Source organism: Mytilus galloprovincialis, chromosome 7 (assembly GCF_965363235.1).
Source record: "Mytilus galloprovincialis chromosome 7, xbMytGall1.hap1.1, whole genome shotgun sequence".
Taxonomy (NCBI): domain Eukaryota; kingdom Metazoa; phylum Mollusca; class Bivalvia; order Mytilida; family Mytilidae; genus Mytilus; species Mytilus galloprovincialis.
This window is the reverse complement of record NC_134844.1, coordinates 1,571,380-1,597,032: the sequence shown is the minus strand read 5'-3', so window position 1 is coordinate 1,597,032 and position 25,653 is coordinate 1,571,380. Positions and strand designations below refer to the sequence as shown.

The window sequence follows — 25,653 nt, the reverse complement described above, 5'->3', positions numbered from 1 at the left end:
AACATTAACGAACAAATATATCCACTATTCTATATCCTTTATCAATAAATGAGTATAATGCCCATTAATTGTGAAAACAAAATTCTCACATTATAAACTTTCTGGACTCTCCGCCACAAACCTTACTCAGTCCAAATTTGAGCTTGAAAAACTGAATCTTGAATTTGATTGGTAGAATTCTTATTTGGAGTATAATAATTGTTCTTGAAATTTATGTGACCACTAGGCCTAACCTGCTCTGTAAAGTTGCTGCTTTGCTATGCAAAACAAATGCACACATAATGTGATAAAGGCAAGCATTATTCAAGATTTGTTCTAGCAAATTAACTACCAGTACCACTTTATTATTAGGAGCATTACCTTATAAAGAATATAAACCTACCTTTAACTTTGTGATGCCTTCTATTGTAGAACTCGTACCAGTTAATTCTTTGACCAAGGTTGATCCAAGATACTGAAAATATACAGAAACAATCAAATGTAAATTTAAAACAAATAACTTGTTTATATATTCTAAACTGTATGATCTAGAGAAGAGTTCTAAACTGTATGATCTAGAGAAGAGTGTCCAAAAACAGAAACATGGAAGTTCACAATTCTGAGTAAATATCATCAAACCAGAAACAGCAAAAAATCAAACAATGAAGTGTACAGATAGCATGCATTTAAGAATAGGTCCAACTACAATGATGGACAAAGGGAGATAACTTCACTTAAAATATTACAGACACAATACCAATACAGATATAAATTTATAAAACACATTATACATTCATGCACCATGCACAATTTTCTAATTAAGAATTTCAAACTTGAATATCTGAGAATAAAATTCATTAATAAATTTCTCATGGATAGCATGTATTGAATGTAGTATGCAATCATACAATGTTTTGTTTATCTCAAAAGTAGGGATAAAATTTGTAAATGTAATAGAAAGGATGCTACCTGTCCTAAATTTAAAAGACATACCACAATATTATCAATTTACACCCTTATATTGTGTAAAATCAAAACGTGACATTTTATTAAAAAAAAATTCATATCTTATCTTAATAGATGTCATTGCAATTTACTCAGCCAATAGACAAAGATGCAGTTTTCTTCAGTATTTTTGTCCATTTAATGGTATGGTATCAGCCAATAGATGTAACATATCTGTGTTATAGAATCAAATATTTCAGGTAGATGTCGCCACTTCAACTTACCTGTGCTGTATAGTTACAACATCCTTTGATTAACATCTCAGGTCGATGTCTCCATTGTTTTATAGGAGCTGTTGTATTGGCTTGGTGTGGAGGTCGGATGTGTATCGATGAGTCCTTGATGCTCTTACCCTGAAAAAAACATAGAAATTGGTTTTATATAACATGGACAACATTTACAGTAAAATCAAATCAACAACCAACCAGATGCTCCACAGGGTGCTGCTTTATACCAATTTGAAAACAGAACCCAAAATTCAAAATCTAAATACACGGTTAGATTCTGCATATCATAGAACCTCATTAATTCAATTTTTTGATGAAATCAAACAAAGTTTAATTTTGAACCCTTTGGACCTCAATAGGCCCATTTAAAAACAGGGACCAAATTCCAAAAACTTAATACACGATTAGATTCAGCATATTTAAGAACCCCAAGAATTCAAGAATAAAACCCCATTGAAATTGGTAAATAAGCAATTTATACAAAGTATTAGAAAAGTATTGTTTTTGGCCCCTAATTCCTAAACAATTTGGGCCATAACCCCCAAAATCAATACCAGCCTTCCTTTTATTGAATGGAAACGTGTGGTCAAATTTCAGACGGATCCATTCATTTACACATAAGTTATTGTCTGGAAACTAAAAATACTTATTTTGACCCCTTTTGGGCCCCTTGTTCCTAATCTGTTGGAACCATAACCTTTCAAACCTTGGGTCTTAATTTCATAGAAATCCATTCACTTAACTAAAGTTATTGTTCGTAAACCAAGTGTCTTCGGACGAAGACGACAATGCTGATGATATGATACCAATATACAAAGCAAAAATTTTGTTTGCGCTCATGTTTAGTTTTATCTGTGTTAAAAAGGATCTGGGAACAGTATATCTAACGGGGAATGAATCTAATAGGCTTTTCAGTATAAAATTGATAAATTTTCGGACGCCACAAAACTTCACAAGAATTATTGATTTTAGTGGCATCTGACTGAAAAATTATTGAAACTGCTCAATAAATCAACCACATAATTATAATTGTAAATAAATACAAGTTTTATCATAAAGTAGATATATTTTGTCATATAAAATTACCAAAATAAGTGCGATTTATTTGATAGGAAGTGTTTTGTTTTAGAATTTAGGAATGCAATTGGTGCCACTTATTGTATTACCCTGTTTGCATTCTGTAACATTCTATGATAAATTGAATGTAATTTTAACAACTTTGAAGTGACAGATTACACGTTTGATACACTGGCATCACTTTAAAACTAGTTTGAATAACATTTTATTGATATTATCTGAAAGTATTAGGATTATACCAGTACATTTAATTTTTAACACATGTCCATTACCATATCATATCTTTATAACCTATGACCTGACGATAAAAAAGGTAACAATTAGGTAGTGTTGAGCCCAGTCAATATATATGTTCCTGTGAGGACCAAAACATTAGAATTTCAAGTGTATACCTGGACATTGTTATGGAAGACTTCGTCATTATCACTATTTTCCACCGAGGGAGTCTGAGGTTTGGAAGACTTTTCCTCTTCAGAGGTTGAGGTTAATGGTTTTACTTTAGTATAATCTTTGAACAGGTTAATGTCTGTAAATGGAGATTTCTTGTCTTGGTTGTCTTCTACTCTACTCTTCTTTTTCTGTAAATAAATAAATAAATAAATAAATAATAAATAAATAAATAAATAAATAAATAAATAAATAAATAAATAAATAAATAAATAAATAAATAAATAATTCATAAATGTAAGACATAACTTAATAAAACATTTTTCTGCTCCTTGTTAGATTTGCTGTTTTAACTTTGGTATAATATCTGTACAAGCAAAAAGATTTGTAAAGAATTACCTCCCCTTAAGAAATATCTCCATAAAACTTGTAAAACACTTGACAAACTATCGCTTGTATACTTTTGCTTCTGCTTGCTCAAGTTTTCAAATGATGACCTTTAAAATAATCTTAAAAAATGCATGCATTTTTTAATATGAATTGGACTCTTCGATTGTTGATAACAGACTTAAAACAGATATGGATTTCAAATAAACTGTTTACACAAAAGAGTCTTGCTGGTGCAACCTAAACACAATATTTGACAACTGTAGACCCCACTGTTTTAAACTCTGTTTGAATTGTAATACAATTGTTGAAAGAGACAGAATAAGGGATAGTGTCAGTAGTTTTGTTCACTTTACATAGTTCAGTTAACCGTAACTTTTTACTTTACAAATTAGATATAACTTGCCATGCTTAAAAAAATTATGTATATCTATACATTGCTTTAGAAGTCTGATATTTATTTGTATTGCTGCTTTATTGACACAGACTACACATCTGTTTTTATTCATATGGTATCTAAAGAATTGAGAATCTATACCAATTTAAATGCAAACTTAGACAAAATCACAAAATACAAAATCAAGGAAAATACAATTTTTCTCAGTCAACAAAATTTGGTTGCAACTAATATAAATGAATTCATAGTATGTTCTATTTATTAAGAGCAAACCTTTTTTTCTAAGATTTTAATATTTGTTATTACAAAATCCTTGTTTTAAAAGCATTCAAAAGTTAAAAAGTAAATTATGAATAAGTCCAATAACTCTTGTAAACTTTTATAAATAACCAGTATATCAAAGCAATAGCACCATTATTTCAACTCTACATCATGTTAGATGCTCTGAAATCTTATTGAATCAACTTAAGATGTATCACAGCAAAACCAACCCAGCACCAGACTTTTACATTGACACAAGTTTAACAATTTTGATCATTAAACAAAATTAAAGTTGTAGAGTTTGGGTATACCCTGTTTCACATTTTGATTAATTTGACACATGGCTTATTAATAAATGTGTTTACCAATGAAGCAAATTGTCTTTCTGGAGGAGATCTGTCTCCTAATGAGGCCAATATTCTCTTCCTGTGACCTATTGATGAGATATCTAAAACCTGTAAACAATAAAGAAAGTTAGTATACACAACAACTGATTTAGAGGTTAACTCATTGTAAGGACACTCGTCTATTGTTGAAGACTGTATGTTGCTATTTAGATATATTTTTTAATGTATTTTTGTCAATTGGTTGCGGTCTCATTGGCCAATACCTGACATCTTCTATATTTCTGCTGTCTCATTGGCCAATACCTGACATCTATATTTCTATATTTCTTCTGTCTCATTGGCCAATACCTGACATCTATATTTCTATATTTCTGCCGTCTCATTGGCCAATACTTGACATCTTCTATATTTCTTCTGTCTCATTGGCCAATACCTGACATCTATATTTCTATATTTCTTCTGTCTCATTGGCCAATACCTGACATCTATATTTCTATATTTCTGCCGTCTCATTGGTCAATACTTGACATCTTCTATATTTCTTCTGTCTCATTGGCCAATACCTGACATCTTCTATATTTCTGCTGTCTCATTGACCAATACCTGACATCTTCTATATTTCTGCTGTCTCATTGACCAATACCTGACATCTTCTATATTTCTTATATTTCATTTGTCTTATTGTTGGATGCGTTTTGTGTATAAAGTGGAAAAAGGCAAGTTTGCAAATAAATGATTTAATGAATGAATGACAATGATGTATACACAAAGATACCATGACATTACATATAGACAGCACTAAGGCATACAAGTACAATCATGTATAATTCCTGTGGTACTATGAGTCTATACTCAACATACTCAGGGCAGCGAGTTAATGCCACTAATGCCTCAATGAGCAATGTAATAGAATTAAGAATTTGTCTGTAAAATGAAACAAAATAAAATATCTGAAACTTAAAAGTCCAAGAATCACAAAATGATCACTGAATCAACTTGCTTTTGTTCTCAGTTACTGTGGAATCATTATTATTCGTTGGATAACAATTTTATATGGATTTCTTAGGTACAGGTGAACCACAAAATTAAATGTCCATGAAATACAAATTTTCCATAGGCTTGTATGCAGACTTGGCAGATCCACGAAATTCAATGTCCACGGAAGTGTAAGTTTTGTTCAATCCACTGATTGGTACCCACAAAAAATAACTGAATCAACAGTATATAATGTGATTATGGTTTTGTAAATGAACACTCCTTCTAAGTAGTTGAGATTCACCACTGTCAGAACAACTACTTTTAAACTAAGCTTTTTTCACTCTCTACATTTTACTTACTGTACTGAGGTCAAGCTCCCAGACTTGTAGAACTCTCTCCATTGTATTATATTTGTGAGAAATAAATTTATCTAGGTATTGCGGTAAACGTAAACTGTTGAGCCAAACCTCCAGGGATACTGGTGGACTATCAGCATCTGTAATTATTATAAAGAGAGTAATAAATTTATCTAGGTATTGAGGTAAACGTAAACTGTTGAGCCAAACCTCCAGGGATACTGGTGGACAATCAGCATCTGTAATTATTATAAAGAGCTTTAAAAACATTATCCTTATGCTTGAGAAACTAGAAACTTAAAAGCCTATATCCCTCATCTGCCTGATGCAATTTAGCCTTATTTTCTTGAAAAATTCCAAACACACAACTTGTCTTATCAAAATATGTGTAATTATCTGCCCTTGATTTATAAAAAACGCTCAGAAAAAGACATTTATCTACCTTTAAATGTGAATTGTGATTCCCCCCCTTCCCCCAACGTATACATGTATATGGATAAATATAGATTCTACCACTGCATCGAGTGTGATACGATATTTATCCACTCGAGACAGTTAAATTTTCAAATTTAAAACGAGAGGCTTGCCGAGCATTTTAAATATTTAAAATTTAACTTAAATATTATACTTCACAATAATTTATATAACATCTTATACTACATACTTATAGCTTTAATCTGTGGAAGTCTTTTTGCTTGGTTTTATATCTTATTACCCCCGTGCCAATAGTTTTTATTAGACCATATGCTACATACTTATAGGTTTAATCTGTGGAAGTCTCTTTGCCTGGTCCAGTATCTTATTACCCCAGCCCCAACATTTATATTAGACCCTATGCTACATACTTATAGGTTTGATCTGTGGAAGTCTCTTTGCCTGGTCCAGTATCTTATTACCCCAGCTCCAACATTTATATTAGACCCTATGCTACATACTTATAGGTTTAATCTGTGGAAGTCTCTTTGTCTGGTCCAGTATCTTATTACCCTAGCCCCAACATTTATATTAGACCCTATGCTACATACTTATAGGTTTAATCTGTGGAAGTCTCTTTGCTTGGTCCAGTATCTTCTTACCCCAGCCCCACCATTTATATTAGACCCTATGCTACATACTTATAGGTTTGATCTGTGGAAGTCTCTTTGCCTGGTCCAGTATCTTATTACCCCAGCCCCAACATTTATATTAGACCCTATGCTACATACTTATAGGTTTAATCTGTGGAAGTCTCTTTGCTTGGTCCAGTATCTCATTACCCCAGCCCCAACATTTATATTAGACCCTATGCTACATACTTATAGGTTTAATCTGTGGAAGTCTCTTTGCTTGGTCCAGTATCTTATTACCACAGCCCCAACATTTATATTAGACCCTATACTACATACTTATAGGTTTAATCTGTGGAAGTCTCTTAGCTTGGTCCAGTATCTCATTACCCCAGCCCCAACATTTATATTAGACCCTATGCTACATACTTATAGGTTTAATCTGTGGAAGTCTCTTTGCCTGGTCCAGTATCTCATTACCCCAGCCCCACCATTTATATTAGACCCTATGCTACATACTTATAGGTTTAATCTGTGGAAGTCTCTTTGCTTGGTCCAGTATCTTATTACCCCAGCCCCAACATTTATATTAGACCCTATACTACATACTTATAGGTTTAATCTGTGGAAGTCTCTTTGCTTGGTCCAGTATCTTATTACCCCAGACCCAACATTTATATTAGACCCTATGCTACATACTTATAGGTTTAATCTGTGGAAGTCTCTTTGTCTGGTCCAGTATCTTATTACCCTAGCCCCAACATTTATATTAGACCCTATGCTACATACTTATAGGTTTAATCTGTGGAAGTCTCTTTGCTTGGTCCAGTATCTTCTTACCCCAGCCCCACCATTTATATTAGACCCTATGCTACATACTTATAGGTTTGATCTGTGGAAGTCTCTTTGCCTGGTCCAGTATCTTATTACCCCAGCCCCAACATTTATATTAGACCCTATGCTACATACTTATAGGTTTAATCTGTGGAAGTCTCTTTGCTTGGTCCAGTATCTCATTACCCCAGACCCAACATTTATATTAGACCCTATGCTACATACTTATAGGTTTAATCTGTGGAAGTCTCTTTGCTTGGTCCAGTATCTTATTACCCCAGCCCCAACATTTATATTAGACCCTATGCTACATACTTATAGGTTTAATCTGTGGAAGTCTCTTTGCTTGGTCCAGTATCTTATTACCACAGCCCCAACATTTATATTAGACCCTATACTACATACTTATAGGTTTAATCTGTGGAAGTCTCTTAGCTTGGTCCAGTATCTCATTACCCCAGCCCCAACATTTATATTAGACCCTATGCTACATACTTATAGGTTTAATCTGTGGAAGTCTCTTTGCTTGGTCCAGTATCTTATTACCCCAGCCCCAACATTTATATTAGACCCTATGCTACATACTTATAGGTTTAATCTGTGGAAGTCTCTTTGCTTGGTCCAGTATCTTATTACCACAGCCCCAACATTTATATTAGACCCTATACTACATACTTATAGGTTTAATCTGTGGAAGTCTCTTAGCTTGGTCCAGTATCTCATTACCCCAGCCCCAACATTTATATTAGACCCTATGCTACATACTTATAGGTTTAATCTGTGGAAGTCTCTTTGCTTGGTCCAGTATCTTATTACCCCAGCCCCAACATTTATATTAGACCCTATACTACATACTTATAGGTTTAATCTGTGGAAGTCTCTTTGCTTGGTCCAGTATCTCATTACCCCAGCCCCAACATTTATATTAGACCCTATGCTACATACTTATAGGTTTAATCTGTGAAAGTCTCTTAGCTTGGTCCAGTATCTTATTACCCCAGACCCAACATTTATATTAGACCCTATGCTACATACTTATAGGTTTAATCTGTGGAAGTCTCTTTGCTTGGTCCAGTATCTTATTACCCCAGCCCCAACATTTATATTAGACCCTATGCTACATACTTATAGGTTTAATCTGTGGAAGTCTCTTTGCTTGGTCCAGTATCTTATTACCACAGCCCCAACATTTATATTAGACCCTATACTACATACTTATAGGTTTAATCTGTGGAAGTCTCTTAGCTTGGTCCAGTATCTCATTACCCCAGCCCCAACATTTATATTAGACCCTATGCTACATACTTATAGGTTTAATCTGTGGAAGTCTCTTTGCTTGGTCCAGTATCTTATTACCCCAGCCCCAACATTTATATTAGACCCTATGCTACATACTTATAGGTTTAATCTGTGGAAGTCTCTTTGCTTGGTCCAGTATCTTATTACCACAGCCCCAACATTTATATTAGACCCTATACTACATACTTATAGGTTTAATCTGTGGAAGTCTCTTAGCTTGGTCCAGTATCTCATTACCCCAGCCCCAACATTTATATTAGACCCTATGCTACATACTTATAGGTTTAATCTGTGGAAGTCTCTTTGCTTGGTCCAGTATCTCATTACCCCAGCCCCAACATTTATATTAGACCCTATGCTACATACTTATAGGTTTAATCTGTGAAAGTCTCTTAGCTTGGTCCAGTATCTTATTACCCCAGACCCAACATTTATATTAGACCCTATGCTACATACTTATAGGTTTAATCTGTGGAAGTCTCTTTGCTTGGTCCAGTATCTTATTACCCCAGCCCCAACATTTATATTAGACCCTATACTACATACTTATAGGTTTAATCTGTGGAAGTCTCTTTGCTTGGTCCAGTATCTTATTACCCCAGCCCCAACATTTATATTAGACCCTATACTACATACTTATAGGTTTAATCTGTGGAAGTCTCTTTGCTTGGTCCAGTATCTCATTACCCCAGCCCCACCATTTATATTAGACCCTATGCTACATACTTATAGGTTTAATCTGTGGAAGTCTCTTAGCTTGGTCCAGTATCTTATTACCCCAGCCCCAACATTTATATTAGACCCTATACTACATACTTATAGGTTTAATCTGTGGAAGTCTCTTTGCTTGGTCCAGTATCTTATTACCACAGCCCCAACATTTATATTAGACCCTATGCTACATACTTATAGGTTTAATCTGTGGAAGTCTTTTTGCTTGGTCCAGTATCTTATTACCCCAGCCCCAACATTTATATTAGACCCTATGCTACATACTTATAGGTTTAATCTGTGGAAGTCTCTTTGCTTGGTCCAGTATCTTATTACCCCAGCCCCAACATTTATATTAGACCCTATGCTACATACTTATAGGTTTAATCTGTGGAAGTCTCTTTGTCTGGTCCAGTATCTCATTACCCCAGCCCCAACATTTATATTAGACCCTATGTTACATACTTATAGGTTTAATCTGTGGAAGTCTTTTTGCTTGGTCCAGTATCTTATTACCCCAGCCCCAACATTTATATTAGACCCTATACTACATACTTATAGGTTTAATCTGTGGAAGTCTCTTAGCTTGGTCCAGTATCTTATTACCCTAGCCCCAACATTTATATTAGACCCTATACTACATACTTATAGGTTTAATCTGTGGAAGTCTCTTTGCCTGGTCCAGTATCTCATTACCCCAGACCCAACATTTATATTAGACCCTATGCTACATACTTATAGGTTTAATCTGTGGAAGTCTCTTTGCCTGGTCCAGTATCTCATTACCCCAGCCCCACCATTTATATTAGACCCTATGCTACATACTTATAGGTTTAATCTGTGGAAGTCTCTTTGCTTGGTCCAGTATCTTATTACCCCAGCCCCAACATTTATATTAGACCCTATACTACATACTTATAGGTTTAATCTGTGGAAGTCTCTTTGCTTGGTCCAGTATCTCATTACCCCAGCCCCAACATTTATATTAGACCCTATGCTACATACTTATAGGTTTAATCTGTGGAAGTCTCTTTGCTTGGTCCAGTATCTTATTACCACAGCCCCAACATTTATATTAGACCCTATACTACATACTTATAGGTTTAATCTGTGGAAGTCTCTTTGCTTGGTCCAGTATCTTATTACCCCAGACCCAACATTTATATTAGACCCTATGCTACATACTCATAGGTTTAATCTGTGGAAGTCTCTTTGCTTGGTCCAGTATCTTATTACCCCAGCCCCAACATTTATATTAGACCCTATACTACATACTTATAGGTTTAATCTGTGGAAGTCTCTTTGCTTGGTCCAGTATCTTATTACCCCAGACCCAACATTTATATTAGACCCTATGCTACATACTTATAGGTTTAATCTGTGGAAGTCTCTTTGCTTGGTCCAGTATCTTATTACCACAGCCCCAACATTTATATTAGACCCTATGCTACATACTTATAGGTTTAATCTGTGGAAGTCTCTTTGCTTGGTCCAGTATCTTATTACCCCAGACCCAACATTTATATTAGACCCTATGCTACATACTTATAGGTTTAATCTGTGGAAGTCTCTTAGCCTGGTCCAGTATCTTATTACCCCAGCCCCAACATTTATATTAGACCCTATGCTACATACTTATAGGTTTAATCTGTGGAAGTCTCTTAGCTTGGTCCAGTATCTTATTACCCCAGCCCCAACATTTATATTAGACCCTATGCTACATACTTATAGGTTTAATCTGTGGAAGTCTCTTAGCTTGGTCCAGTATCTTCTTTCTGTGATCAGCTGTTGAGATACCTATAGAATCCAGATCTTGTTCTTCCATTATTTTCTCTCCCTTAAAATACAACATCAGTTTTGTATGTGTACAATGGTAAAAAAATTGAATAAATCAGTAATCATTGTTTGTTCCTACATTAAACATGAGACTCACACTCCCTTTGAACTGAGTTTTACTGTGTTGCTGTGTGTTTGCTTGTGTAATAACTAGATATGATCTGGTCGTATTTCTGCTAGGGGCAAACCTCCTGCCATCAGTCGTCAGTGTTTTTAGTATGTCCTTTATATTTTCAGTGTGTTGACATTTTTTGTGTTTAAGGTGAATTTTGTTTCTATGGCTCAATAAAACCTTAAACAAGTTAAACAGCTGCCTTACCAGAAAATCTGTATCATCAAAACCATTAGCATACAGAGTATTTTCATACTGTCCCAAACTAAGGGACTCCAGCCATTCTCCAACACTATGGATTGAGGGATTGGAACCTGTGAACAGAACATATATAAGAGTTAGTATCTAGCAGCTCTATATTCATCTTATTCTGTAGATAGACACCAGATGGAATACGTTTAACAATGGCTGTATTTTCATATCATATGATTCTGAATGTTGTGTATAAATTTAAACATTTATGGGGGGATTTATTTGATAGTTGAGCATCCCAGTGTGTACTTTATAGAAATACTAGACAACAAAATACATTCGTCCTTACCAAAAGCAGACAACAAAATGCAATCGTCCTTACTAAAAGCAGTTTTAGAAATGGTACTGAATAAAGTATTTGCCATTTACCGTTTCTAATTTTGCGAATTTGACCATAAAAACTCAATATTGACCTCCCGTTGTTTGATTTGGTTTTATTGTCTTGATTGATTGCTGTCTCATATGATGCCTGCCTGATATCTTAAATGATTGTTCATTATATCAAGTTTAAAAGTATTGAAAAAGTAGTAAAATGTTCTAACAATAAAATCAAATACTTCAAATGAAACCTTATTATTAGTAATTTGGCTCTAAAAATTACTTTGGCTCTAAAAATTCACAATGTTTGTACAATCAAATTCAGCCTAATAATTCACTATGTGCATCTCTAAATTTAATTGTGATTACTTACACTTAACAAACACAAAACTTGATATCATGTGTGCACTAATTGATGTACTAAGAACTTGGAATAATGCTGTAAGCTGCATAAAGCCAATGCTATGCCAAACGTTAGGCAGAAACTCAAGCTTTAGATCTAAATTAAGCTGTAATGGTTGATGTGTTTTATTTGGTTGCTGTGGTTCTAGATTAAGATGATAACAGGAAGTCAAACAATGTGAAATAGCCTGAAATTATTCACTGTAAGTAAATTACCTGGAGCAGCCAGATGCTTAGCTGTAAGTAAATTACCTGTAACAGCCAGATGTTTAGCTGTAAGTAAATTACCTGGAGCAGCCAGATGCTTAGCTGTAAGTAAATTACCTGGAGCAGCCAGATGTTTAGTAAACAAAGCTTCAAACTTTTCAACAAACACTGATTCTCTTTCTATCCCTGAACCAAAGGAGGCCATAATGTCAGCAATCTAGAGAATAGTGATAGTTACATGCCAGAGGGGGGTCAACTAAGTCAATACTTACAGAGAGCAAAAATATAATCTTTATTAGGATTCAAAAATATTTATATTTTCTATCCTTTCTTTAATCTCAAAGTGTTACAATTATTTATTTTTGATCCCAGTAAATCTACCACATTCAAAATTTAATCTTGTAAACAAATTCTAAGTGAACATAAAAATTTTAATCTAAAGATAGGAAAAGAAGTTTAGCCCATAAAATATTAGCATGTTATTTTTTTTTTCAAATTTCAAATTAATCTTTTCATAATACTTTTAAAGACTTACTTTTTGGTCAGAAATGTTTACAGAAATCCGATCCATCTCTTAGATTTTGTTACAAGATTTGTATAAATTTAAAACATTCCAGAGACATGCATACAAGCAGAAGACAACAGGACATCAGGGCTGATACTTGAATAAAGGACAGATTTCCTGATTAAACACAATTTTAGTTGTAGATATTATCACTCGACTTATTAGATCATTACACTTAAACTTATAAAGATAAACAAAATCTTTAATAATTTAAATTATCTTTTTATTTATAAGATTTTTTTAAAATCCTGTTGTTTTCTTCAAAGTAATGGAAGATGAAGAAGTCACTACAAATTCATATCTACCACACTTGCAACATTTAAGAAATTTTGAATTCTTGTTGAAAATTGCTTTAAATATAAATTTCACATGAAAAGACATCCCTCTTTTGAAAATATGCTAAATTGATTATTTTTTTTTAAATGTGATGCATATTTCAGAACATAATAATGTATCAATTATGTCACTTAAAGATTTCAGAGGATGGTTAGAGAATTTTTCTTTCAATCTAAAATGATAGTTTGTTGGTTGGGACAGAAATTTGCTTGTCAAAGAAATTTAAATGCTGAATTTGTGAGTAAAAATCCAATGACTCTTTTAAGCCTAGTAAAAATCTGATAGAAAGTATTTTAGAATCTCTTAAAGTCTCAGCTACAAATACAGGGATCCTTTAATTAAACTGTGATTCACTGAACAGATACTTATATCATTTAAAGTGTAATGCAAGTGTGATAAACTATAATTTGTGAAAATCAACTGGAATGCACCTAGGATCATGAGGATATTTTACAGACCAATCTGAGAGGCAACATGTGAAAAAAGGTTAGGAGCCAACAGTATTGATACTTTAACAAATCCCTCCCAGGTGCATCCCTAAACAGGCATTCATGCTGATTCTGTACCTGTAAGAAGTGGAAAGTGATTTAACATGCTAGGTCTAAAACATTCAAGAAAGGCTGATCTTTAGAAAGAACATTATACCCAACATGCTTAAACTTCGTAAACATTCCACCTAAAATGTATAGAAAGTCATTCTGTTTTATAAAGCCAGTTCTTAGCTATATAAACACAGATGTATATTATGTAATGGGATTTTTTACAAATTATTTTACCAGACAGAATTGCCAAGAGAAATGTCAAATATGTTGATGTATTTCGTTCCCCTAATATTTCCTGCTCATTAATTTGTCTGTCTAAATTCTTTCTGCCATTTTACTTGTGTTTGCACATTCTTTAAATCTATTACTTAAAGTCAAATTAATTGGCTGATATATTAGACGCAATTCAGTGAAGCCAAAGCCCTTGCAGTAAGCAATTCTATTTGAGTCTAAAGCATTGCCAGTGTTCTAGCTTAAGCCCTGAATAAAGGGGGCTGCACCCCTCTGTATATTTGTATTGGATGGAACATACTTTTCAATGAGAAAAAAATGTATTCAAGCTTTAGAATAAGCTTTTTTAATTAAATTATAAACAAATCCATAAAAAAAACATTCATTTATAATCAATTAAATTTGTGGTTAATTTGTTTATGTATAAACATGATAAAGTTGCCAATTTTCAAACAAGAAACATGCTAACCTGCCCTTTATCATAAAACTGTGCCCCTTTGACCTTTAATCCTATCTAGAACACTGATTGCCAAATAACTTCCATTAAATTAATATTTTAAGCTGTTACTCTTTTGGTTAAAGCACTGATGGTTCTGTGTTAAAGAGCAGAAGAATTGGCTTGATAAAATCATTTCTCAAGCAAATATTCAAGCAAGGCAACAAAACATTAAATCAGTCAACCAGGAACCAGTCACTGTTCAGGATCATCTGACCGTTTGTACCTTCTAAAAGATGGTTCATGTCAGTGTCAGTAACAGACACAGATTCATCATGAGACAGTTTCCCTCCAAAACTTGAGACAATGTCTGCTATCTGTAAATGGTAAATCAGGTCAATAATTACTCAATATGAATTATCTATATAGACTGGCAGATAAATTTCTTCTTATTACAAATACTGTAAATATTTCCCTTTAAAAAATTTAAATTAGAAAAAGGAGAAAAGAATAAACGTCTGCAATATGCTAGAAAACATTTCGATTAGAGCTATTAGTTTTTGAAATATGTTTAATTTTGTACATTGGTATTTCAGAAAGAGTCCTTCCCCTGCACATAGATTTCATTTTTTCATTTTAGTTGTGTAGCTTATAAAACAGACAAGTTGTATACATGTTTTGTTGTTTTTTTTTGCATGTCAAAACGTTTGCCATCTATTTAACATTCTGTGTTTACAAGTCATGGTCTTAATAAGTGATATTCCAAACTATAGCCTACCTGGTCCCATTCATCTTTATCATCAAATGAGCTATCCTCCTTCATTCCTGAGAGATTTACGGGTCTCAAGTCATGTGACTTATCAATTTCTAGTCTCTTGTCATGGCCTCCATCTTCTTCTCTCTCCATTACAGGTTCAAAGGTCATGTTGCTTAGCGGCAGTGAGGTCCTCTTACCACCTGTCCTTTTGAGTGGCACAGCCACATGTTCATAGATTTGAGAAACAACTTTTCTTGGTCCACCAATAGCTGATCCTCTCAAAAGACCTGAAAATGATAAAATCAAAATAAACAAATGTGGATTATAAAAGCATTGCATACAAAGTGTCCTGAAGAAAAGACACTATCAAATAAGGGCTGTGTCACTGTGCATACATCAATAGACAACTTATGTAGTATTATATCCTTTGTGTTTCATAAGCATGACTTTATACATGCCCCTCATCAAAACTCATAATGTTTTCATTTTGTGTAAGAATTTCTGTTTATAATTTATTATAATGGTGTTGTTGCTCCATACAATGTATCTTAAAAAGTGGATTATTATATATATATATATATATATAATTTTTTAACATAAAACATGTAGCTGATGTTCAGAAAACTCTTTCCTTATTTATGGATTTAAACAGGTCACATATGTTAAGTATGTAGTCATTATTTCCTTTTATGAACAATGGTGACTATCAAGGAGAACGACAATAAAACTGAGTGGACAGGAAACTCTGTATAATGAGGCTGTCAAACAAAGGGTGAACCAAAGCATCTAAATACAAGTCATCCACCATTGGTAAACATTCATAGTACATCCATGGGTGAGATCACATGACTTATATAAGCCAGTACAATCAGGCGCGGATCCAGAGGGGGGGGTTCCGGGGGTTGGAACCCCCCTTTTTTTTGGACGATCAATGCATTTGAATGTGGACATGTAATTGGAACCCCCCCTTTGTCCTGGGTTAGGAACCCCCCTTTTTAAAATGGCTGGATCCGCCCCTGACAATGATGTAAAACACTGATGCCAGAACGGAAATAATTTTAAAACTTTGGAAAATAACATTGTAACTTTGATTTAAGTTATTTCCAGTGTCCATCAACATAAATAACCCTGAACAAGTGGCCTTCAGTTATGTAAGTAAAACACCAAACTACTTTCATTGAGATGGCACCTGAATGTAATAATTGTTTTGAAGACAATTAAGCATGGCAGTTCCATGTAGATATGATATAACACTGAATATTAATATAATATATCAACAATCATTCTATCAACATCTTAACATTACATCTAATGATCAAACAGAATTTTCTAGTATCAATAAAATTTTGTAAACTGATTTTGTATGAAAATCTCCCAGACACAATCACTGAAAATAGTCTAGTAGTCAGCCTGTACAGGAAACCATAGAACATTATAAACCACCCCCTCATACTGAATCAAAAACATCATAAACTCATTAATATAAACAGGAATTCTTTTTCCTCTGTCAAGTTTGTAGTTTGTTTAGGTTTCTACTAATGTACAGCACATTTTTTGGTGTACTTAAGGAATTGATGCAGAAATAATGAAGTTCTCAGCAATATTTTTTTGTCTCTGTAATTCCCATCAAGCCATAGCCTCATCACTGAATGAACTGATTGCAGTTGAGGAAGAGTCCTCTGCCTCAGTTGGTATTCTGAAGAAAAGTTTATTATACAGCTTATCACATTAGCTGATCTTATTCTAAAAACTCTTCTTTACTTATAAATATCAAGATTTTTTCATAATCTTAATCTTTCTCAAACAACCCATAACTACCCTTATGGTGGTAACCTTAAAATTAGAAGTGTACAAAATAATCTTTTAATTGGTTTCAAAATATATGTATTTCATAAATCTCTGTTTAATACTTTAAGATCAATGCACACCTGGCAACTAAACTCTAAAACTGGATAAAATTCAAGATTTAAAAAATAAAATTTTATTGACATACGCTTATAAGATATATCTTTTTGAAAATCAAGCTTGTACTCTATATTAACTACTAAACCAATAAGCCAGTGATCAAAGTCACATTAAGGTTTATCACAAAATCATTTTGAAAGGAGCATGCAGCATTTGTTTTTTCTTATTTAAATCTCAAAAACCATTCAAGAAATGTCAGTATAGATTTAACTCTTACTTATAAAACATCATTATACCAAGTTAATTTGAGATACTTCAACTTGTAGGCAGAATAAAGATACACTTCATACAATTACGTCTAATGGTAAAAACTTCAGTCAACATAAAATACAGAAATGATGCAGTAATTGTTTTCAAAGCACCCCTAATCTATAAAGATGGGTTATAAAAACTCTGTTAAACAAATTTAAATATCAAAAATACATATAATACAATATAAACCTCTTCTTGCATGATAATTATTAGGCACTAAAACAAATTTTACTGCAAGAAGTCTGTTGTTTTTTTAAGAGAGGCAGACATTACATAAGTTGGAGAGAAACTGACACGTGAAATGGAAAGAAAGACAAGAACAAGACAAACATAACTTCCCCAACTACTTCATAAAGAACTAGAAATTTACTTAGCAAAAGGATTGCTACCAAATACCTCCGTTTTGATTCTACTGTCACTGATTTAACTGAGGCTCCCAGAATCGGTAGATGTTTCCATGAATATAAAAAGAAGATGTGGTATAATTGCCAATGAGACAACTCTTGAAAAGAGAACAAATAACACAGAAACTAACAACTATAGTTCACCCTACTGCTTTCAACAATGATCAAAGACAATACCATATCAGCTAAAAAAAAAAAAAGCCCCAAAAAGACAAATGTAAAACATATCAAATGAGAAACAAATAGCTTAATTTATGTACAAAATAGTTAAAGAAAAACAAATATGTAGCACAGCAACAAACAACAACCATTGAATAACAGGCTCCTGACTTTGGACAGGCACATCTAAAATGTAATTTCCCCTTTAATTACTTAATGTAGCCTATCCTTCTTACTTCACAACCTCCTTATCATACATTTTGATACATTGATACATTGATACTGTGATCAAGCTCATCAATTTAACAAAAAAAACTAAAACTTCTGTTAACACAGAAATTGAAAGTTTGACTTTAGATGTTTGAACAAGATAACCAGAAGAGAATGATGTACATCTATTTGATTACTATATACATATCTATCTTATTGAATGATAATGTCAAACACATCTGTCTATAGTATATCTTCAAGGAACCATCCAATCACCCATGGAGGATTGATGAGGTCATAATAACAAATCAAAAATACTTCAATTTGTTTTTTTTTGTTTTAAAAATATACAATCTGATATAAAAGTAATTTCAATTCATTTTCTTGTATATTTCACAGATTGTTAGGAAGAAAAAAGGCATCATTCTGGAAAATAAACATTTTTCCTGTAAGATAAATATTTGTTAAATAAAACTCCTATATCCCAGCAGCAAAATAAATGAAACAAACAAGGGAGGAAGCTGATATTCTCACAAGAATCTGTCCTCTATCTTAAACTTTAACCTTCATAATAATTCAATGTACCCAAACATTCTACTAATTGTTAGTTAAATGTGGATGTAATGACCATGCATGCAATACAATTCCAACTATACTATTATCTTAGCATCACACTCCCCTATCAAAGTAAGACTCTTATTACAGAAACAATCCTCCATTTAAATTATTCATTACACAATTACATAACATGATTAAGTTCTGTTATAAAGATTGCTTTTCTCTTTATCATACAAAATGTATATGACAAAAAGACTGTACCAGCAGTAAAACATAATTCAGTTATGAAAGGGAGATCAACTACTTTAATTTACAGCCTTCAACAACTTCAATTTCAAAACCTTAGATGTTCCCTTTAAATATGTTTTACCAAAATTCATGTCATTCCAATAGTTGACCTGAGTAGATGCTGTTCTACTTTGAAAAAGACAAAAAGTCTTATGTTACCACAAACTTGTCACTTATTTAAACCATAAAAATTTGAAGAAAATATCTTTTGCCTGCATTTAGACCAATTTCTGAAAGCACATGAGAGGAAACCCATTTTTTAGTCTCTGAAATAAATTGTAAATACTCTGATACAATAATACAAAACTTTTTTTTAAAGCTTAGTTCAAATGCCACAGTTCAGGAGAAGGATCTGTACCAATATTGAATGGTGAAAAAAGAAAAACGAAAAAAACATTAAAGGTTTTTAAGAATATGTCTGTTTACTCAAATAGTTGGAAAGAAAAAAAGCTAGGTTTTGATTTACACTTATTTTTTTTTTTTGGTGCAGAGATAACTCAGAATATTAGTTAAACATAGGATCAGAGTGTTGAAGCTGTGAAGTAATTTGTTGTTACTGAATTTACTACAAGACTTTTGTTTTAGACAGACATTAACACAGAGTGGGTGTACTTTAACATGAACATTATCATGATTATATTTATGGAAACAGCATGTTATTGAAATAAACAAAAAGAGAACAACTATTTGTATATCAGACTGTTTCAAGGAATGATGTGCTGAATCAGGAATATTATTTACTGATTGATTAGTGGATGTTAATGCCCCTTTCAGCACTATTGTTCTATTTCATGGTGTTAAGTTATTATTGTTGGAAAGCTGGAGTGCCTAGAGATAGCTTTTCTATTTAATTTTGTAATTATCAAAATAAACCAATGATTTTTTTTTTTAAACAGTCATCTACAATTGAGCAAAATAAAACAAAATATTTAATTGTATGTTCTTGCAAGCCTAAGAAAACAGAATTTCATTTTTTTTGTTTATAAACAACAAATGAATACAAGGGGAACAACCAGAGTTTTTCTTTGACATTTTCGAGAGAATGAGGAATATAAAATAAGGATGTGGTATGATGGCCAAAAAGTCAACTATCCAACAATGTCCATTCATAACATCAACTTTAAGTCATTGAGGAGACAAATGAACCCTATCCACCAAATATAGAAGTCAGATGATATTAAGATACTGTTGACACTGAGATATATGCCACCTTATTGTCAATAGTGTTATTCATATTTTGATATTCATTCAAGGTAAATGAGCAATGACTGAGAGGAAAGGGGCATCATTAACTCCATTGCAATAAACTAAACATGTTAGTTCAACACTAATAAAACAGTAGTTTTTTGGGTTTTTTATGTTGTTGGTTTGCTGTCTTAAAATATTCACTCTTTTATTTTCTTTACTTGATAAACTCAATTTGTCGGTTATTCATAACATTGGTTGCAGTAGTATTTCTATTTAGTAGAATTTATTTAAGTATGTACACATGGTGACAACAAACCATTGAAGAGTATACAATATAAAGGAAAGCATTAAACAGAGATGCTTTTATCCACAAAGTGTTATTTCTCCTTCAGTCAGTATAGCTCTGTTAAGTTTTATAGACCTATAAAAGTCATAATTAAGGCTATTCATTATAGAATTAACACAATATCAAAGTCAAAACACATTTACTTCTTATGTAGGTGTCTTATGTACTCTCAGTGTTATTTATATACATCACATCTAATAAATATCTTTTTAATAAAAAGCATGGTAATATACTCAAAATCTGTTTTAAAAAAAGTAATACAGCAGTTAAACAAGGGTATGGGATAATCAAAACTTCTATTGAACACTTTGTTAATATGGTGAACAATCAGCTATGCCAAACAATTAACGGAAATTATTACATTGGTTGCAATGAATTACATTGATTTCCCAGTTAGATAAAAACCGATAATTTCACATGTGAAATAAACGTGGTTATTTCACTCTCTGACGTCATACAACAATAGGCGTTGTCAAGACGTCGATAACGTCGGATCAAAACAAATTGTCAATGCGTAGGAAAAAGATATAGTTCCTTACATTTTCTTCATTAATTTCATAAAAAAAGCCATTTACCAATGTAATAAAAAGAATAACTAATCACCGTATTTGAATATCAAAAATAAGACAACTTGTGACCAACGCCGCTATGGATTAAACTCTTGCTGCGCACTCGTTTAATCCATGCGTCGTTCGGTCACGCGTTGTCTTATTTTTGATATTCAAATACGGCGATTAGTTATACTATAAAGAGTTTTAACACTAGCACCAGAAACTGCCTTTAAATGAGGTGGTATTTCAGCAATAAATATGTTACCCCATTGAAAACTGGAACAGATTTAAGTGCAAAAGAGAAAGACAGAACAATGACAGAATCTAAAAGATTTTAGATTTTAGATTCACTAATTGTTTTTTAAATTTTGTATTCACTTTATTTATTTACTTCTTCTGATATCATCTTTGAAAATAATTTGATCAATTATAAGTTTATCAAATTGGAAGGTCTCCAAGGATGAATTTTCCATTACAATTATTCCTCCTCACTGAGTCACTTTCTATAAAACAAAATACACCAGACCAACACTAATCAATGTCCTTATGGCTACTCAAATCTCTTTCATCTGCAACAAAATTTAATTAACTGGTAAACTGCTTTCTTCAAGTTCTTTCTCATACATCCCATGACAGAAACAAATAAAAAATATTAAGATCAATTAAATTGTCTAATTTGCATTTCAACTTTTATTAATATTTTATAGATTTTATAAAACATTAATGTAAAATCCTGTTTTATTTTATGTTCCCCAATAATTTAATTGTTTTTGCCTTTCACTGAGTTGTGTGATCATATAAACCTTCATCAATATAAAATAAGAAGATATGGTATGATTGCCGATGAGACAACTATCCACCAAAGACAGAACGATGTAGATGTTAGTGTAACGACCATAGGTCACCATACAACCTTCAACAATGAGGAGAAACCATAGGTCACCATACAACCTTCAACAATGAGAAGAACCCATAACTCACAAACCAAGCTATAAAAGGTCACCATACAACCATAGGTCACCATACAACCTTCAACAATGAGAAGAGCCCATAACTCACAAACCAAGCTATAAAGGGTCACCATACAACCTTCAACAATGAGAAGAGCCCATAACTCACAAACCAAGCTATAAAAGGTCACCATACATTACAACCTTCAACAATGAGAAGAGCCCATAACTCACAAACCAAGCTATAAAAGGTCACCATACAACCTTCAGCAATGAGAAGAGCCCATAACTCACAAACCAAGCTGTAAAAGGTCACCATACAACCTTCAACAATGAGAAGAGCCCATAACTCACAAACCAAGCCGTAAAAGGTCACCATACAACCATACAATGAGAAGAGCCCATAACTCACAAACCAAGCTATAAAAGGTCACCATACAACCTTCAACAACGAGAAGAGCCCATAACTCACAAACCAAGCTATAAAAGGTCACATACAACCTTCAGCAATGAGAAGAGCCCATAACTCACAAACCAAGCTATAAAAGGTCACCATACAACCTTCAGCAATGAGAAGAGCCCATAACTCACAAACCAAGCTATAAAAGGTCACCATACAACCTTCAGCAATGAGAAGAGCCCATAACTCACAAACCAAGCTGTAAAAGGCAATACAACAAAATATAAAACTGTACACATTTGATTCTGGTTAGGCTTTGCTGGGTACAATAAGGTCAAAAGAGATATTTTTTAGTCACCCTCATCTGTACATTATACAAATGCAGTGTAGTAATTTCCACTGAACCTTTATGAGCAATGTCCTTCCTGTTATATCATCTCTAATAACTTCCTTATGTCAATGGTTTTTGTGCACTGATTTATATTTCATCTGCTTACCAAGTTTACTGATATTTTATGATAGCAAATTCAATTTTTCTTTCACTTTTCAGCAAGCGGATAAGTTGAAGTTTTTCATTTTTGTTATTTTACTTTTTCTTCATTAGAGACAATATTATATGGCTAGAAGTGTTGTCCGATCAAAAAGACAATTTTTTTAAAAGATAAATTGAGCAATCTAGTTATTCTTATAAAAAGCACAATGCATTACACTTTCCAATTGAATTTTCAGTATTTTTGGATGATCAATTTGTCATATTCTACGAGATTTGTGACTAAAAATTAATTTCTAGTGTAAACAAGACAGGTAATTAACTAACCTACCTGTTTATGACAGGTACTTTTACCTGTCAATCAATCAATCAGTAATTATCACAAAAATCCATGTCAAATATAGAAATAAAATACCTTTAGGGTAAAACAGATTGATGTAAATCTTAGTGAACTGCCCATCACAAGTAACAAGGCAGTGAATACTAATGAAAGGTCATGTCAAAGACATTACACAAGAAATTTAGCATAATAATATACAACATATATACAAATGATCCAGCACTGATCAAACACAATTTTTTCTTCTGCTCTTTTACTAAAAAATAACGTCTTATGTTTTTATTTTTCGTTTTAAGTAGGGTTTCAGCTGAGAATCTTGATGACATACCCCCCTCCCTGTCTCTTATCAACCATGTTTAAAAACTGTAAACTGCAGCTTGACTCTGTTTATCTTGACACAGTTTTGATCTTGAAACTCATCCAGTAAGTTTTAAGATGAAGAACAACAATAAAGCTAAATGGTTATTTGCCAGAAGTACTGCAGTCTACATTTCTGATGCACACTTGTCTCTTGTCCTTGATACAAGTTATTGCAAGGCAAGTAGTGTTTGTGTATATAGTCTACATAAAAAAAAATCTCCCTTCATACTTTGTAAAAACCTTTGAATTTTAATAAATAACTAAGACGGTTATCCCCTTATCAAAGTAAATAAAAAATATTAGATGTGTCAACAAACTAAATCATTTAGGCTTCTGTAGAATTGACAAAATATTTAATCATCTCTTTAAAATTTGTATTACTGGTATTGACTTCAAACAGCTTTTTTAAAAGGAGGACATACATGGACTAAAACTTGACTGTAATAGGCAGTTATATATTTACTCAACAAATATTAAGTGGTAAACTTATGATAAGATATGAGTGTCTACTCCTCCTTATTAATTTCCTGTAAAAGGCATTAACTTAAAATAAACATTTACATGGACTCTACAGGTCTAACTGGTTCAGTCAATGGAAGAACTGCCCAATAAAACTGGTGAGAACTGAGCATATAATGAGACGTTTTTACAGTCTGACTGATTATAATCTACTGTACTCTTTATGAATACATAATTACAGAAATCATGACCAGTAATGGTACTCCTCAAGTCTACTTTACATTTTGCTGTCATGACTTGAGAATTATTTTAGTATCAATGTTTTCAGGAAGCAATATAATATACATGATATATAAGAGTAATTTAGACTATTCAACAATAGATGTGCATAATGTGATAATTTCGAGTTTTTAATTGAAGAAAATTTGTAAGAATAAAGTCAATATATATATGTATATGTCGTGTACAAGTTGCGATTTTGTACAGGTTATAACATGTACAAAAATATTGTACATGTTATAACTTGTATAATGCAAAAATACAAGTTATAACATGTACAAAAGTACCTCATACATGTTATAACCTGTACAAAATATTGCTTAAAAATGGTTTTAACTTGTACAAAATTAAAAATAAATTTAAATGAGGTAAAATATACATTTAAATTCACCAATGCATAATTATATAAAGAACAACAATAAATATGCCAGAACGTGTCTTTTTCTGTAGAGGACAATGATCACAAAGTTTCAGAAATATATGTTTCATGACTTATGTTGGCAAATGTGTTTTCATGTAATTGTATGTTATATGCAGTCCATCATGGCTTAAATAAGTGTGAAACTATTTACTAAAAGCTTGCATTTCCTCAACTCAATGACAATTACATTATAAGATACTAGTAACTTAATTTTTCCAAAAAATTTAAGAACGATGCCTACTAATTTTGGGTTATACTCCTCCCTCTCATTTTATAGCATGCAAAGACTAATGTCATTTTGATGTTTAAAATATATCCTCTACTTTGAAAGCATGTATTTGTGGCCTTTGGATGTTGTTTGGTCCATGGGCGGGTTGTTGTCTTTTAGACACATACCCCATTTCAATTCCCAATTTCAATTGTAGACACATCTATCCTGGCTATCCTCTTACGTCTTTTAGTGTCAATTAGAATGAAAGTATTTTACTATTGCCTTCAAAGTGGACACTCACAATTATAATTCATTAAATAAAGATATGTCCATAGATAGTCATAAAAGGATCATAAGACATGTCCTACGATATATCTTATGACAGGTCTTAGGAATGCATCGTAATACCAACCCCTGGACATTAACTGTATCAAAAAAGGACAAAACACACTAACATGAAGGAATAATAAAAAAAGTTATTGAGGTCAATATCATCTTATTTTTCGATTTTGTACAAGTTAAAACCATTTTTAAGCA

General features: G+C 32.6%; 1 protein-coding gene across 10 annotated transcripts in view; it reads right to left on the bottom strand.

Moving 5' to 3' along the window:
* LOC143082101 (uncharacterized) overlaps positions 1-25,653 on the bottom strand; it is a 92,361-nt gene that overhangs the window by 17,938 nt on the left and 48,770 nt on the right. For 9 of the 10 annotated variants that reach the window (XM_076257649.1, XM_076257651.1, XM_076257652.1 and 6 more), the window contains 9 exons: positions 15,307-15,572; positions 12,536-12,635; positions 11,447-11,553; positions 11,017-11,128; positions 5,405-5,541; positions 4,086-4,175; positions 2,681-2,866; positions 1,209-1,337; positions 383-454 (listed from right to left, as the gene is read on the bottom strand). In XM_076257649.1, the coding sequence (XP_076113764.1) occupies positions 383-454; positions 1,209-1,337; positions 2,681-2,866; positions 4,086-4,175; positions 5,405-5,541; positions 11,017-11,128; positions 11,447-11,553; positions 12,536-12,635; positions 15,307-15,572 (1,199 nt within the window). Of the gene's footprint in view, positions 1-382; positions 455-1,208; positions 1,338-2,680; positions 2,867-4,085; positions 4,176-5,404; positions 5,542-11,016; positions 11,129-11,446; positions 11,554-12,535; positions 12,636-14,814; positions 14,906-15,306; positions 15,573-25,653 lie in introns of all 10 variants that reach the window. The other variant, XM_076257653.1, reaches the window with a different exon arrangement.